The following is a 16,449-nucleotide window of genomic DNA, read 5'->3' as shown; positions in this document are numbered from 1 at the left end:
AATAACTATGAGTTTTCAGATCTAGGAAAGATCTGGATCGTTTGGCATCCCTCTGTTCAGGTAACTATTATCAGTAAATCCTTGCAGATGATCACATGCCGTGTCAAACTGTCTTTTTTCCATCACTAGCTTGTTATCTCTGTGGTCTACGCCTCCTCTACGAGTAATTCTGCAAGGAAAGATCTTTGGGCTGAGATTGTGGATTTAGCCGCAGACTCGACACTCACAAGTCTGCCTCACGAACACTCTGACCAAGATGCAAAAGTGATGACTTCGGGAATGCGCGACCTCACACAATGCCTCACTTCAGCCTCTCTAACTGATCTTCCCTATTGTGGCAACACCTTCACTTGGACAAACAAACACACATCTGGTCACGTTGCGAAGAAACTTGACAGAATTGTTATAAACGCAGAATGGATCTCAGCTTTCCCCTCTTCCCTAGCAGTGTTTGGAGAACCTGCCTTCTCGGATCACAGTCCCTGTTGTCTGTTCCTGGATACTCAAGTGCAAAAGAGGAAGAAGCCTTTTAAATTTCTGGTGATGTTGAACAACCACCCAGATTTTCCTCTCCTTGTAAAGCTCTGGTGGGACGGCCTCAACTTTAATGGAACCAAGATGTTCAAAATAGCAAAGAAACTAAAAGCCCTGAAAGGAGTGATTCGTGAGTTCAGCAAAGGAAATTACTCAGATATTGAGAAGCGAGTACAACTGGCCTATGATGAACTCCTTCAATGTCAGCAGGACTTGCTTAAAGCACCCACTCCGCAGCTAGCTATGCAAGAAAAACTAGCGCATCAGGAATGGTGTTTTTTAGCTAGAGCTGAGGAATCCTATCTAAGACAAAAGTCTCGTATATGCTGGCTCGAAGAGGGGGATAAGAACTCAAGATTTTTCCACCAGTCCGTTATTGCTAGGCAAGGATTTAACGAGATCATCTTCCTTCTTGATAACAATGACCAGGTGGTGGACTCTAGCCAAGGTATCCAAAACCTTGTGGTGGAATTCTATCAAAATCTACTCGGAGAGCAGCACCAACTCACCACAGCATCGGTTCCAGAATTAACTGAGTTACTTCCTCAACGATGCTCTGAGGCAGCTTCTCGGATTCTGAACTCACTAGTAACGCCGGAGGAGATAAGAAATGTTATATTCTCATTGCCACAAAACAAAGCCCCGGGTCCCGACGGCTATTGCGTTGAATTTTTCACAGCCCACTAAGAAATTGTCGGCCAATCAGTAATAGATGCAGTCCTGGAATTTTTCCATTCTGGTAAGCTCCTCACTCAGTGGAATGCCACCATTCTGACTTTGATCCCAAAGATCCCAAATGCACAGCGAGTGACTCAATTTAGACTCATATCCTGCTGCAACACCTTATACAAAGTCGTCTCCAAGCTACTTGCTAATAAGCTTAAGAAGGTACTCCCTGATTTGATCTCCAACTCTCAATCTGCGTTCATACCGGGTAGACTTTTGGTGGAGAATGTGTTGCTTGCAACTGAGTTAGTGCAAGGATTTAACCAGAAGAATATCTCCTCCAGAGGAATGCTTAAAGTGGACCTGACGAAGGCTTTTAACTCGGTTCACTGGGGATATATACTAAACACCCTCAAGGCCTTGGATTTCCCTGCTCATTTCATTAAGCTTATCGACCAATGCATCTCTACAACCAGTTTCTCTGCATGTGTAAACGGTGAATTATGCGGATATTTCCGCGGAGCAAAGGGCCTCCGCCAAGGGGACCCACTCTCGCCCTATCTGTTTGTCTTGGCAATGGAAGGACTATCACAACTCCCATCTAAGCAGTACAACTCAAAACTGATTGGCGCGCACCCTCTTGCTATGGACCCGCAAATCACTCACCTAGCCTTTGCGGACGACATAATGGTGTTCTTTGATGGAAAAGTGGGCTCCCTAACTCACATTGCAGCGGTTTTCGAAGAATTTTCCAGAATATCTGGCCTCACAATGAATTTGAGCAAAACGGACCTCTTCGTAGCAGGGGTGAACCAAGTTGAAACCTCACAGATGGCATCTCTTGGCTTCAACATTGGTTCACTCCCAATTCGATACCTCGGGTTTCCCCTCATGCACAGGAAGCTAAGGCTAGCTGAGTATCGACCCCTTATCGAGAGCTTAACAAAGCGGCTATCCTCTTGGACATCCCGGGCACTATCTTACGCAGGTCGTCAACAACTCATTTCTTCGGTAATCTATGGCACCATAAACTTCTGGATGGCGGCATTTGTTTTGCCAAAGGGATGCATTAAGAAAATCGAAAGCCTATGTATTAACTTCCTCTGGAATGGCAATGGGGGTCGGAAAGGTTCAGCAAAAGTGGCATGGAGACACTTATGTCTCCCAAAAAACGAAGGAGGATTGGGATTCAGATGCCTATCTGAGTGGAACAGAACATTGATGCTTAAACTAATATGGAGACTTTTTGGTACCAGTGACTCACTGTGGGCCTTGTGGATGCGGAACAACAAAATCAAGGATTGTTGCTTTTGGAGCTTGGATGTTAAAAAGCAATCGTTTGCCACCCTAATATCCATGCTCAAATTGCGTCACATTGCAGGAACTTTCCTTTATGCCCATCTGGGTAATGGTCAACAATGCAGTTTCTGGTTTGATAGATGGACACCTTTTGGCCCCCTAATAGAGTTCATGGGACACACCGGTCCAGCTCAACCAGGCATCCCCCTGCAGGGAAAAGTAGCTCAAGCTTCTACACTCGGGGGTTGGTCACTCCGACCAGCAAGATCCTCACAAGCGGAGGCCCTCCACATCCATCTTACATCCGTTAACCCACCCTCCTTATCAGTGACACCAGATTCCTATTCATGGCGGATAGGTGCAGAAGATCTTGTAAGTTTCTCCTCTGCTAAAACCTGGGATGCCATCAGACCGCGAGCAACTCCTCCACACTGGACCAACCAAGTTTGGTTCAAGGGTGCAATTCCTCGCCATGCTTTCCTATTTTGGCTCATGCATCTCAACAGACTTCCACTGAGAGAAAGACTGGTAAGCTGGGGTATGCAAATTGATCCTTCCTGTTGTATATGCGGTTTGGAACAGGAAACACGTGAGCATCTGTTCCGACGGTGCCGATATGTTGAGACCCTTTGGTCGGAGGTCACAAGACGTCTTGGATACAGGCCTTTCACATTTCACACATGGCAAGCTCTCTTGGAATGGTTGGATATGAAAGACGGGGTTACACCCCTCCCTCTTCGCAGAATTACTGCACAAGCTACCCTCTATGCAATTTGGCATGAGCGGAATTGCAGGTACCACAACAACGCTACTACGGATGCTATTACCACTTTCAAGACCCTGGACCGTCAAATCCGGGATGCCATTCTGGCAAAGCAGAGCAGGAGGAACTTCAAAAACCTTTTGCTAGTATGGTTGAAATATAACTAAGGCTTGGGTGTATATCTTCTCTTCGGTGTCTCCTTCCCTGTTTTTATTTTTTTGAGCAAGGACGAACCATGTAATACGGCATTGTAACTTCAACAAACTTTCGGTTTAATGAAATTCACATAATTTCAAAAAAAAAAAAAAGGAGAAGTAACTGGCAGTGACGGTATCTCGCAATGGCAGGAATCCTCCAAAATAGGCTGAAACAGGTCGGTAAGAATCCTATTCCTTGTCACTTCTGGACTTGGTTCGCCAGCAGCATCTTCGTCGTCAAAGAGAGACTTCCACAGGTCAGAAACGTTAGACGCAACAGTCTCCCTGGCAAAACCATTCAGCTCTGAAACATCTTTTGCGGACACCAATTTGTCCTCTAGCTTCTTGAGAACTTGTTGCTTGTAATTTTCAACGGCGGAAGATAAGAGCCGATCATCGAAAGAGCAATCTTTCTTCCTGAGAAGCAAAACAAGGCGATTCATAACAATGATCCCGTCGGTAAAATCCTTCCAAGTTTTCTTGACGAATTCCCATTGGACCGAGTTGCCACCATCCGGACAACAAACCGGCGTGTTCTTGGGTTTGATGTCCTTTGAGTAGACATAGTGAAAAACGCGAAGCAGCCTTTCTGAAACAGGATCAGAGGGAGGTAATGTATATTTCCACAGCTTAAAGCAGAACCACAACATGGTATGAATGTCATCACAGAGCAAGAACATGGATTCAGCAACAGAGACTGAGAGCTCAACTCCTAGTCGTACAAGCTCCTCTCTAATGTGCTCTTTCCCAGAGGACGTTCTATCAAAGAAGTCAAGTCAGTGTTCAAGCAAGGCATGCAAACTCTCAAAAGGTAAGGGACAAGAGAGTAACATCTATCACTGACCCCGTGGCGTATGGATAGTATGTGAACGATGATGGACGGATGCGACGCATAACACCATCTGTCCGTTTGAGTTCCATCTCTCTGAGGGTCTTAAAATCCAATAATCATCAAAACAAAACACAATAACAACTCTAAATCAAATGCAAATTTTTCAAAATTATTCAAATTAGAAACAAAGAGAAACCAAAAAAAAAAAAAAAAAACCCTAAACAAGACGATCGAAGACGGTGATAAATTAAATCATTCAATCAAAATGAATCGACGTCACATCAGTGCTTCTACAGATAAAAGATTTTGTAGGTAAGGAACGAAGCACAAACCTAAAACCTCGATCGTCGTCGAGAAATTTCTAAAGAACCCTAACAAAAGCGCTTTTTTTTTTGTTCTCGAAGACGAAAATTATATAGAAGTCCGCAGTAATGAGTAAAACGGAGTTACGGTTGTAGTATTTTAATTGATATTTGGCATCCTGAGAAACGTACGAAGAGGTAAATAAATTCTATCATTCTCCATATCCCTCAAACAACAAAATAAATACTGGGTGATTCATTCCCTTATTATATAATTAACTCGCAAAAAAACAAAAAAAATGGTATTTTTGTTTCTCTGCTGTTGTGTTGTATAACAGTGTACTGGAAGTGCGTGCAGTCACTTGTTGCATGTACACCATATATATAGGCGAAATAAAATAATCAGGATTTACAAGTTAATTCCAATTCTAATCAAAAGGGTAACTCTTAAGAGCGTGACCATCTTTCCATTTTATTGCTCATAATCCTCCTTTTCTTGTTAGCCTTGTTCTTTGAAGCTAGCTTCAGTTTCCTCTTTGCGTTTCTCTCAGGGTTTATCACCGCCATTAGCTTCTCCTCACGCTTCCTCTTCTCCCTCTTGGCTTCCAAACTCTTTTTGATTTCGCTGTACACTTGCACAAACACTTGGCTACCTAACCTCTCGTCTCTTATACTGTCTCTTACCTCTTCCGCTAGCTGTTTCAACTCACCTGAGATGACTTTCCCTGTAAACCCTTGGGAGACTTTGTACAGCGGAAACAGAATTCTGTAGGCATATAGGCGACACTCTTCTTGACTCAACCTTGACGCAAATTCTTTATACACGCTCAACACAATTCTCACGATTCTCATATGAATCACGTCCATATCAAGAGCAAGCTTCCCCATTCTTTTGAGCAAACTTCCAATCAATACCTTTCTTACATCATCTTGGCTTTTCTCGCTGCCTGAAGTAAGAGCCAAGAAAGTAGACCTTACTTTCCCTGAATCATATAGTACAAAGGCTTCAAGGAACTCCGCTTGCTCATCCTTGTCAAGACTGGACCAGTACTCATGATCTGACTGTCCAATCCTTAAATGAAGACCAGAGACGGCAAAAACAATATTCTGTGTGACAATATCTTCTTCAGTAACATCATTGTTTTGGTCGTTGCCTTCTTCTGCAATGACATTTATCTTTAACTGGAAGCAAAGAGAAGCAGCTACCATGAAAAGGCTACTTGGCTTACCAAGAAGAGAATCAGCTACTGTTTTCCGAGACTCGGCTAATTTCTTGAAATAGTAATTCAGGAGCCGGCAGGTTATAATTTGCAACCATACGTGTGGGTGCAACAACAACTTAAACACCCATTTCCATACATCCTGAAGTAACAAGAAAAAGATCAACCATCAAAGGAAATACTGAAATGATTAACGAGACAACAACTTCTCAGAACTAGATTTGTTGACAACATTATTACCTCTAAATGTTTTGCGAAACATAAATCAGGAAACTGCTTGAGCATCTTCTCGATCATAACAAGAGATAAGTATGCTTCCTTCCAGAAAGGAATGCTGCCTTCCTCAACAGTATTATTTTGCAACTGTACAGCAGACTCCAAAATCGATTTAGCCTCCTGCAACAATATACTCTGGATCTGCTCCGAAAATGCCTCCTTCCTGACTTCAATGAAAAATCCCAGTACCTGCACAGCCATCCAACAAATGAATGAGAGAGCCGCAAAAGGTAACGCACATACCACAAAAACAAAGCTTTGTGAAGATGTTACAAGCCATAAATTTCCAATAAGAAGCATGTCAAGTTATAAGTTATTATTTCATATATTTCCTACTGATCTGATACATAACTATCGTCAAACAGAACATGCACGGGGCACTCAGAGAAATTTACCTGTGCTGCTTTAGCCTGTGTGTTCTCCTGCTTATACCAACCCAGACATAGCTCAAGACAGAATTTATAATTACTAGTGCGACCTATCAGAAGTTTCATCAAATCACAGATCTTGGTCAGCGAATCTTTAGCATCATCAGTTGCCAAGCGACGAGTAAGCTCAACAAACAAAATTTGAGACTGCTGGTCAAGAACTGACTGCTTCCCCAGTTTAGGTTGTGAGAATTTCTTGATAAGATCTTCAAGAACCTCAAGAACTACTTCTCTTCCACTTGAATGTTCATAGCTGGTGAAAGAAAAATACAGTTAATATTTGAAACAAAATAAGAGGCCATATTTCCACAAAGCTTAATTAGTGCACATACATACCTCAGATTTTTCAGCAGAAAGTTAAAATGTCCTTCTAGGCGTTTCTTAGAGAGTGTATGATTCACCAAAAAATCTAAAAGTAACTCTTTGCACTTCTTGCAGACTGATTCATCGTTATGTGTGATCATCAACTTTGAAACCTGATCCGCAACATCATATATCTTCGGAACTTTCCTTTTCACAATGGCCTTGAGAAGTGAAAGAGAAGCATTCAATGAATCCACAGATGGATCCGATTCCAGATCAACAAACATGGGGAGCTGAATCAGCATATTCAACTCCTCAGATGAGAAATTGAATTTTTCATTGCCGAGAACAGCTTTTAAAACCTTTTTTCCTGACTGCACAAGATGACTACTGGAACTCACTGCAGACTCAGCAGTGATGGTTATCACTTTACCTGCTTCAGACTTGAGGGAGGGCAAAGGTAAGCTTATTAATGCAGTGAAACAACTAACAGATGAAGACACAACATCTTCATATTTAGAGCTCAAGCACCCAACAAGTAATTTGACAAATGGATCCAACTTCGACACCAGCTCTTCATTAGTATTCCTGGGTTGGATTTTCTTAAGTCTTTTGTGCAATAAGTCCAGAGCAAACACGGTTATGAGATGTGGACAGGACTTACCACCACAACTATCTTGCAGATGTCTCGATTTCCTTTTCTTTTTGGATGGTACAGAAGACGCTTGATCTCCAAGGCAACTACTGTTGTTATTACCATCTTCAACACGGTGGTATATAAAACAGAAAAGATCTCCTTGATCCACAGATGGATTGCCTTCAATACCAAACGCAATATGCTTTAACATATCCTCCAGTTTGGATTTTAAATTTGAAGTCATAGGCCTCTGCAGCTGTCTAGTCACCAGAGAAAGGAGCTTCAGTGCATGGCTTCTGAACGTTACATTTTCAGCAATCAATTTCAGAGTAGCAAGTGACTTGCGTGTTTTCGTTTCTTTCTTCGTCTTCAATGAATATTTTCTATCCTCTTTGTGTTCATCAACATCTCCAAGGATATCAGCTTCCACCACATCAAGGAGATTTCCCAAACAATGATCCAACATCCAACCCGTAGGGTTTGGCAGGCACTCAGATAAGATGGAATTGACAGTGTACCCGAGCACATGAACCTCAGATCCTTTGTTAAGTAATGAAACAAGTTTTTGAAGGAAAAGTTGCAAGTAACCCTCCAGCCCAAGTTCCTTCAAACAAGCAGCCAGAACCTTTCTGGCTTCATCACGTGTGCGGTCCTCCCGATGCCTTAAAAATTTGGAAATTTTATAAACTAGAGAATCAAGATTTGAGTCCATTATCTCTTTGGGGAGCAGCTTTAGAACCTTCACCGCAGCTACATAGCTTCTCAGAGTAACACTATCAGATTCAGAATCCATCAGCTTCTGTATCTTGGGGAACAAGGTTTTCTCGAGGCAAGTCCTAACCTCCTGTTCGTGACCATCTTTTGCAAAATGAAATTTGTCCAAAATCGAGCAGACGAGGTTCAGCAGACGCTTTCTCTTGTCCTCCGTATGCGTCTTCATCTCACGGAAACACCGATTCAGCAGAGCGTAGTACGAGCACCAACTCATATGAGCTGACACGGATGCAAGGGCTTCTGCGCATGCGTCATGGAGATTTTGAACATTTTTATCTTGACCTTTTCTATTCTGACCTTTTCTGTCTTGACCTTTTTTATTTTCTCCATCAAGCAGCATGTTGAAAAACACTGAGACTAGAAATTTTCTCATTACGCCCTGCAACCCCAATAGCAATTGGTCATATTGACACTACAAAAAATAGAATTCAAAGAATCTAAGAGACGCAAAGAGATCACCTCAGGCAGACTTCTATCTTTGATCTCCTTGGCAAAACGGTTAATCGCCTTTTTTCTACGGTGTATCTACAAGACATTTAAAAGAAATAAAAAGTCACTATAAGGTTTCTATCATCTTTCATAAACTATAAGCTATATAAGCTGCAAAGATACAAAATGTGAAGGAGTCATTTTACCTGAATGCTAAAGACGTTTTTAAAGAAATCAATGTCATCGTTTTCAGAGCATAAGGGTCCGAATGCAGCAAGATTCCCGGAATCTGGAAGTTTTGTCACCATTTTGCGTATCAAGAGAATCTCCTCCTGCAGCAAAATTATTCGTTTCTAAGAATCTTTAATGCAAACAAGAGAGCTAAGGATATCCATCTTAGTAAGCAGTACCTTTCCACTAGAAATTCCTCTGTTTAGTGCATCTCCAATGTGTTTCAAAATAAACTTATTTATAATCCACAACACAAGATCTCCTGTCCAGGTTGCATCAGATTTTGAAACCTCTTTGCCATTGTCAGAGTGAGCTGAAGCCTCTTGGCAAAGTATAGAAGCTGAAAATTCAATAAAAGTGCACAAGAGGTTGAATGCACAATCCTTTAAAGTAACTTCTGATGATGATATGTTGTATAAACTCTGTGAGAGTATAATCATCATCTGCTGCTCCGAGGATTTGGTAAAGAAATCTGCATCAATCTTTGCATAAGCTTTAATTATTGTTTCATAGTCAAGGTCATCAACTTCCATAGGTGAGGTTGCATTCATATCGCAGACGCATTTCGCCTGTAGGATGACGCAACCAGTAGTTTGTTACAGTCTCAAAACAAAATGAGAAGGAAATGACTCACAGCTTCAAACAGAGATTTGTATACTTACCATTAGATCCAGAGAGGGGTCGATTTTTGCAAGAGATATAAGAAGATCACAAATGCATAATCTAACATCATGTGCAGCATCAACAAGCAGAGGAGAGATTGTATCAATAATTTTGCTAGTACTCTCACTCCCAAGAAACGATGTGATTTCCTTAATGGCTACCAAAGCCTCACGATGAATATCTGTATAAACAATAAGACAGTCACACAAGAGACAATCAACATTATAATTCTAACCAAGAAAAGAAATGAGACTAATAAGTAACAGTAACCATACCAGAATCTTTCACACGTTTATCCAAGAAAGACAGCAAGATATCCAAATACTCCATTACATTAGATTCATCTCCGATGTGCTTCGACAATAGTTTAAGTATCTTAATCTCTCTTTCTCCATGATACTTGAATGATTTCCTGGTCATAATTAACACTTTTTCTTTAAAACAAAAGAAGTAGAAACAAAAGACGAAAGTAACAAAGTCTTTTAATTAACAAGAGCCCTTACCTTTTCAACATATCCCAGCGGAAAAGAGAATGCAAGCTGTTAATCAGTGCCTCTATATATGGATCTAAGAATCCTTTGATAATATGGTCATCATCATCATGATCATCCAAGTCACTCTCAAGACAGAGCAGATTCTCTATGAAACTCAAGGCAGAGGACTTTATAGCTTCTGAAGCTGTGGCCACTGTTATAACTGAAAATATGTCTGGAATAAGAGACTCTTCCCGACATAACAAGGTGATGAGACTGCGGCTTTTACTCATCGACAAGAAGCATGAGAACAATGAGCTTGGTTTCTCACTGCTAGAACCCTCCTGCTTAAAACTCTTGATTAACGAATTCACTGCAGAAAAGAAGAGGTCCCAGAACTCAGAGCCAAGATCACAATCCTTGTACTTTTCAAGAACACGAGCAATGATCTTCAAACATAAGGATCTCAACTCTTTAAATTGCTTTAAAGAACTGCCAGCCTACACCAAAAAAAAGAAAAAGAGACGGTCAATATGTTCCAAAGAAATGAAATGAGCGGAAACCTTAATAACAATTTTACCTGGTCGAGATATGTTGAAACAATCTCTTTATCAATGCTCTTTTCTTCGTCGATATTTGGATCATAGGTTATCAATAGCCGGACAACACATCCCATCAGAAAGTCTAGAAATGGTCGGACATGTAATACATCAAAGACTTCAAGTATGTGTTGTATGACATGAAGAAAACCAAATTTCTTCTTCCAGGATAAGGTCGAAATAGTATCGGCGTTGATAGATTTGAGAAAATTCGACTTTTGGAAATAATCCAGAGAGCTTTTGCCTGAGCTCCAAAACAAGTCCATTGTTTCCTCTGATATGATGTTTAAAGGCTTCATCAACAATGCGAAGAACAGAGAAAGTTCATTAACATCTACCTGAGATATAAGGCCAAGAACCGCCTCCCGGTGACGAATACTTGTATGCTGAGAAAAGAAAAAGAAAAAAAAAAATTATTGAGACCTAAATGATAACCCGCATTGGCAAAGGTGAAGTAAACTAAAAAGAAAATATTAGTATGTACCTTACGCGACGCAGAAGTCTTCAAATTCCTAACTTTAGGCATGAGGATCCTAATTACAAGAGAAACAAAATGACATCTGTGAGCTTCTTCGATGTCCATGGAGAAGTTCCAGGTCGCGAGCTCTTCTCTCAGTTCTTTTGGTTTGATCAAATTCTCCAAGCGATGGCGGTGTGGGAGTAGATAGTCATTCCACAACACAAGGCACTCTAGGACACTCATTTGTATTTCAGCATCATTATGGTCTAGGAACCTGGTAAAACATCCAAAGAACACAAAACGCATGCAGAGAGATGTCAACGAAATTATCTTACTCCAAGATATTCAAAAGAACAATGGATTATTAAAATCAACCTGCTCTCCATAACATCGTTTACAAACTGACTAAAACAAGAAGACCTCGGATTCTTCATCAACTTCAGTAAAGCCAACCATTGTAAAAGCAACCCCTTCCACTCCTCTCCTTTACAAGCTCCGCCATTATATAATCCGACCCTACAACGTAGAGAGAAAGACTTATGGCAACAGAAGATGATTCAGTTACTCTTCAAGAACAAAATACATAGCGATATGATTACCTCAAAGGATTTTCGCTGTTGTATCCCAGAAATTTTAATAACAAAGGGAGAAGATCAGAGGCTCGAGACTGTGCAACAGTGGGAATTTTTTGTAAGGTCTTGAGCAACAGAGATACTACTTTTCCAGTAGGTGTGGACCGTATAGTATCAGACGAATTAAAACGCTCTATCAGAACTGAAGATTGAATAAGACAAACATTAGAACTATAAAGAAGAGAAAAAAGATATATAGATGAAAAGGATACTGTAAGAGATGCAAAATATTGTAATATAGAGACACAAATTATTGAAAAAACCTACCAGTATGCATCTGTGAAATGCTGTCGTTTTCATTCTCACTATGATTGTCGAGTGCTTCAAGTTTTAGTTGGCACTGGCCCAAATAATGAACAAAATCATTCCACACCGCTCCTGTATGCTTCGTCATAAGAACCGCAAGGCACTCAGATACTGGTTCCCATATTTCCCAAAATTGATTATAAAATAACCCTATCATTCCCTTAAATACAAGTGGCACATATGTGTCATGTATCCTGCCAGCAGAGAGATAGTTTTGTATAGTATTAATGTCCTTGACCAACTCCCTTTCAGTCGATACTGTGAGATGAGACTCCTCGATTGCTTTCAATAACTGAAGAACCTGGTAATTTGAAGGGAATTTTTTCTTAAATTAGTTAAGACGATTATAGAGTGCAGAGGGATACAGAAGTAAGGATATCTACTCACATTGTTGCTTTCAGGGGAAGACTTTTGCATGACTTCAGTTCTCAGTTTCTTCATTGGAGGATGCTCTTCAAAAGAAGGCTTGGGATACGAAGTTTCAAAATGGCACAAAATCCTTAAAGTCACAAGACGGACGTCTTTTTTAGAGTGACATAAATTTTCAGAAAATATGTCAAACGCATCTTTAGCAATATTTGCTTGGAGCTCTGGACATGCCTTATCATTCTTAGCTAATAGAGGCCTGTGAATAAAAAAACGTATCAGTGTACCATCACAGAGTCATCAAACATGGGGAAGAATAACACTGAATAAACAAACCACCAGAACATATAAACTCACCTATACACAAAATCCAAATAGTCAGCCACAGGAGACAGCACTTGTACACATGACTTGTAAGATTTAGCAAGAGACAAAGCTTCCTCTAGATGACTGTCGATGAGTCTTCCACTAGAAGAGAATTTGTGACATGACCTCAAAGCAGCACCAAGTAAGCTCTGCCACATCAGTTCCGGAGCACTAAAAGTGTTTACTGAAAATGAAAAATTTGAGTTATGATAACTTCTAAGAAATAAGACGTGAATGGCATGGCAAAAACTTACCAACTGAGGCTGCCAAATGCTGTATGAGAGTATTTTTAAAGCAAACCAGCAATGATGGATCCTCTTTAAAATAGGGAAAACATTTGATAGCTCCCAAAGCAGCAGCCAACTCAGCCTCTTCAATTTGAGCTAATCCTATATTCTCTATATTCGTTTGGATTTTCTTAATCTTCTCTTCCAAGAACTCATGAATTCTCTCAAATTTGCTCTCAAATGATTCATCTATGATGTTCACCCTCTCATGACTTGTTTGCTCACTCTCACACAGTGATAGTAACAGAGGAATAACCTCCTCAGGAGACACCAAAATCATATTGTTGATCGAACTGCAATACACAAGTTAGTCACTAAAGACATAAATGAGAGGCAGAGTTAGAGAGGTAACAAAAAAAAACGACGTGGATCTTGCCTTAATATATTACTTGTAAAGGCTTTCAGAATGAATTTATCCTTAGCTAGCAACTCTCGCAAAAAACTCAGCAAACTGCAAAGATTGCATGATCCATTATAAAGAAAATAGAATATTTAGCGTTGAAAAGTATAAATAGATCAATTGTATACAAAATACCTCGAACACTTCACGGAAAAAATGGGAGCCCATTGCGAAGCAATGGATTCCATTTCATTGGCAGCACTGGGACTGTCAATGGTGCATAACATTAGTCCCATAACTTTATCAAGAACAGCAGAGGAATCTATAAAAGTTGGCACAATCTGGCTCACGAGTCCAACCAAATATGGGTAATCTGTTACACATTGACAACGACATAAATAGCCAATAAGATCATGAAAATGTATGCTTTCTGCACACAAGAAAGAACAACAGCAAGAAAGTCGAAAAAATTGGATTACTTAATAACTCACCATAAACCTTGAGACCTTTCTCAACCCTAACAACTGAAGTAAGAAGAGTCAGGAGTCGGCTTAAATGATCTGTTGCTTTGTTTTTGATTGATTCTTTTGTTTCTTCATACAGGCAGTTCCACATAACAAATAATTCTTCTGCTTTAAAATCCTTGCATATTCTTTGCAAAGTTGAACTCAAAGCTTCTACTATACTACAAGAACCTGGAAAACGAAATACAGGGTCCAACCAAGGTCAGAAGAAAGGGAACCATGTAAAACAGCTTAGGAGTATAAATTCAGGATTAAACCAACACCAACTTCCCATTCTCTAAACTTAATTCCTAAACTAATCACATGCGAAACAGAGATCATTAGACTTAATGAAATATTTCAACGCTATGTTTAGAAAAGAGGACTTGCCCTGAGGAAGTTGATCACCCAAGGACAATGTTGAATCTTTCAGTAAGAAACTCAAAACCTTCCCAGCTTTGGAATGAAGATGCTCAGAGGTACCCCTCATCACATGATATAGTATACTATCTCCTCCACATTTTTTCAGTGGATATGCAATTTCGGAGAGGATCCTTTTGATCCCTGCAATGTTCATGGGACAAGAGTCAACTGGACTGTCCCTAACATAGATATGAAACAAACAAAAAGAGAGAGAGAGAGAGAAATGAAAAGCAATTCATCACCTATTTCGAGTTGCTCATCCCGTGCAGTCCTCAACAAAAATGATATGGAAGGTGACATCAATTTGATGATATGTTCGCCGGGGTAATACCTCAGCTCCAATGTATCCCTACATCAAACGAAGATTCTTTTAGAAAGTAAAGAAAATCCTACAGCGTAAGATATAAGAAACCCCAACAATATGTGTGTTTTATGTATTTTGACCTTAACGGAAGACAACTACAATATTAGTCCACAGCAAAGAACCTAAGTCAGGCTGCTAGTAACAGATAACCTACTCATATAGTCCAGAAGAACTATACAATTCCGTACTTACCTGAGAATACCTTCGATGTCACATATGAGATACTTCTGCAGATCCCGCACTATGTGCGACCATGATAAGAATATCTGCCAAAAAAAAAGAAGAAGAAGAAGATAATATTAAGCATTGTCCTGAGGGGAGAATGTGTTAGACAAGAGAGCAAAAACCTGCTCAAGAATATCTGGTTCTTTCTGTCCACCATTTCTCAGGAGAGTCACTATGGAGTTAACAAGCTGTGGAAGGAAGCTAGACAAGGACAAAAGCAACAATTGGTTAGAAGATATAAGATCCAATGTACGCAAATTCAAAGAGAAGGAAGGGAGACAACAAAATTTCAATAGCAGTTTGTAAGCATTGCATTTAAGGGCGGTTACTAAATCAGTTCATACAAGTGAAAAAAAAACTAGATTTTCCAGTGTTCCATGAGTACTCTGTATGCATCTCAAAACAATTCAACGCAATAACTTCCACAAAGTTAGATCATTACAGAGTGTGCCTGGAAATCTAATATTTGATCCTGCGCACTTCCAAAAACCATAAAAGAGGATTGTGCAGCTGAAAAGAATTAGAAAAAAAAAATACTCACGGAAGAAAGCCGTCCAAGAGATCCCTCGATAAAGCATATATCAACCTAAGCAAAAAAGAGAAAGAAGAAGAAAAAGGTGAAAAAAACAGAGATTATAAATTTTCTGTATCAATTTTGAGTGAATAAGAAGAAGTTAAGAGTGAAGAAGATAGCAAAACCATAGAAAGGCTTCGAGAGAGAATCTTGCTTTGACATGTAAACCAGAGACAAGTTTAGAGAAAATTAAATCTTGATGCAAGGCAACCAACGGCAGAGTTTGAACACAGGGCAACATTTCTTCATAAAATTTTATAAAATCCGCTGCTGTATTCAGTTCCTGCATTTAAAACCAAACAAAATTGAACGAAACTTTAATTCATTCATTCCTGCAATCGATGTGAAAATTTCCATCATCATTCAACATACCCTAAATTCAACGAGGCAATCCTTGAGATATGTGGAACCCTGTGAAGGCTCATCATTCACCTTATGTAAGCTCCTAAAGACTTTGAGGACCTTGCTTTCAATTTCATTCACTTTCTCGGCGAAATTCTTAAACTGAGTAAGAAACCATAATTAAATTAGAGAGAGCATGCATGTGACCAAAAACACTCATGTCAGTGAATAATTGATTACGAGAAGACCAACCACAAATCTCTTCCTTCCCTCAGAGTTGCTATGTGACTTGACAGCCCGAGAATCAGCAGCAGTCGCCATGATGAGCAAACTTCGAAGCGAATTCAATACAGATGGATGCCAGAGCGATCGGCTTCTTCTTTTTTTTTTTTGCGTTGGGATAAACGATTTTGAGAGTTTGACAGTCGCCTTTTGTGTTTTAGGTCAAAAAAAAAAAAAAAAAAAAAAAGTCAAAACCCTTAAAATCTTTAAATTAGTTTTAAAAAATTAAGTCAAAACGAATAATACTATTTTAGACCGGGTAGGGTAACTTGTCGGTTAGATAAAGTATACCGGAACTTTGATATCCTCGGTTCCGGTTTTGTATTATGTATTCTTTCTTGTCAAATGTTTTT

At 39.9% G+C, this 16,449-nt stretch overlaps 2 protein-coding genes across 3 annotated transcripts; both read right to left on the bottom strand.

Annotated features, from left to right (window-relative positions):
- Positions 1-3,513: 3,513 nt before the first annotated feature.
- On the bottom strand, positions 3,514-4,705 carry LOC104734880 (uncharacterized). The gene is made up of 3 exons (XM_010454556.3): positions 4,624-4,705; positions 4,304-4,392; positions 3,514-4,218 (listed from the first exon to the last, which is right to left on the bottom strand). Exons 2-3 carry the CDS (start codon positions 4,378-4,380, stop codon positions 3,555-3,557), a joined length of 741 nt encoding a protein of 246 aa, XP_010452858.1. The 5' UTR covers positions 4,381-4,392; positions 4,624-4,705; the 3' UTR covers positions 3,514-3,554.
- Positions 4,706-4,838: 133 nt separating this feature from the next.
- Positions 4,839-16,214, bottom strand: LOC104734879 (uncharacterized). 2 transcript variants are annotated; one of them, XM_087482206.1, is made up of 29 exons: positions 16,067-16,214; positions 15,845-15,976; positions 15,598-15,755; positions 15,440-15,484; positions 15,021-15,099; positions 14,866-14,939; positions 14,552-14,658; positions 14,277-14,450; positions 13,875-14,078; positions 13,579-13,756; positions 13,420-13,494; positions 13,011-13,336; positions 12,748-12,940; positions 12,412-12,649; positions 11,986-12,325; positions 11,686-11,860; positions 11,462-11,602; positions 11,111-11,360; positions 10,608-11,012; positions 10,058-10,527; positions 9,830-9,966; positions 9,554-9,735; positions 9,071-9,460; positions 8,867-8,992; positions 8,691-8,756; positions 6,854-8,610; positions 6,485-6,770; positions 6,054-6,278; positions 4,839-5,955 (listed from the first exon to the last, which is right to left on the bottom strand). In XM_087482206.1, the coding sequence occupies exons 1-29, from the start codon at positions 16,133-16,135 to the stop codon at positions 5,041-5,043; spliced, it is 7,917 nt and encodes a 2,638-aa protein (XP_087338332.1). In that variant the 5' UTR covers positions 16,136-16,214; the 3' UTR covers positions 4,839-5,040. The 2 variants fall into 2 exon arrangements, with proteins under 2 accessions (XP_087338332.1, XP_087338333.1); XM_087482207.1 differs by lacking the exons at positions 13,420-13,494; positions 13,579-13,756; positions 13,875-14,078; ... (6 more) ...; positions 15,845-15,976; positions 16,067-16,214 and having other exon boundaries at positions 10,608-10,870; positions 10,965-11,012.
- Between the last annotated feature and the right edge of the window lie 235 nt (positions 16,215-16,449).

This window comes from Camelina sativa, chromosome 13 (assembly GCF_030686135.1).
Source record: "Camelina sativa cultivar CO46 ecotype springtype chromosome 13, ASM3068613v1".
Lineage (NCBI taxonomy): Eukaryota > Viridiplantae > Streptophyta > Magnoliopsida > Brassicales > Brassicaceae > Camelina > Camelina sativa.
This window is presented reverse-complemented; position numbering and strand designations above follow the sequence as displayed.

Bases quoted from the DNA above. Each gene is read 5' to 3' on its own strand.
- LOC104734879 (XM_087482206.1), bottom strand. From the start codon at position 16,135: ATGGCGACTGCTGCTGATTCTCGGGCTGTCAAGTCACATAGCAACTCT. The intron at 9,736-9,829 runs GTATGGTTACTG...TTGTTTATACAG, and splicing joins TAAACGTGTGAAAGATTCTG to ATATTCATCGTGAGGCTTTG. The intron at 9,461-9,553 runs GTAAGTATACAA...GTCATCCTACAG, and splicing joins ACCCCTCTCTGGATCTAATG to GCGAAATGCGTCTGCGATAT.
- LOC104734880 (XM_010454556.3), bottom strand. From the start codon at position 4,380: ATGGAACTCAAACGGACAGATGGTGTTATGCGTCGCATCCGTCCATCA. The intron at 4,219-4,303 runs GTCAGTGATAGA...CTTCTTTGATAG, and splicing joins TACTATCCATACGCCACGGG to AACGTCCTCTGGGAAAGAGC.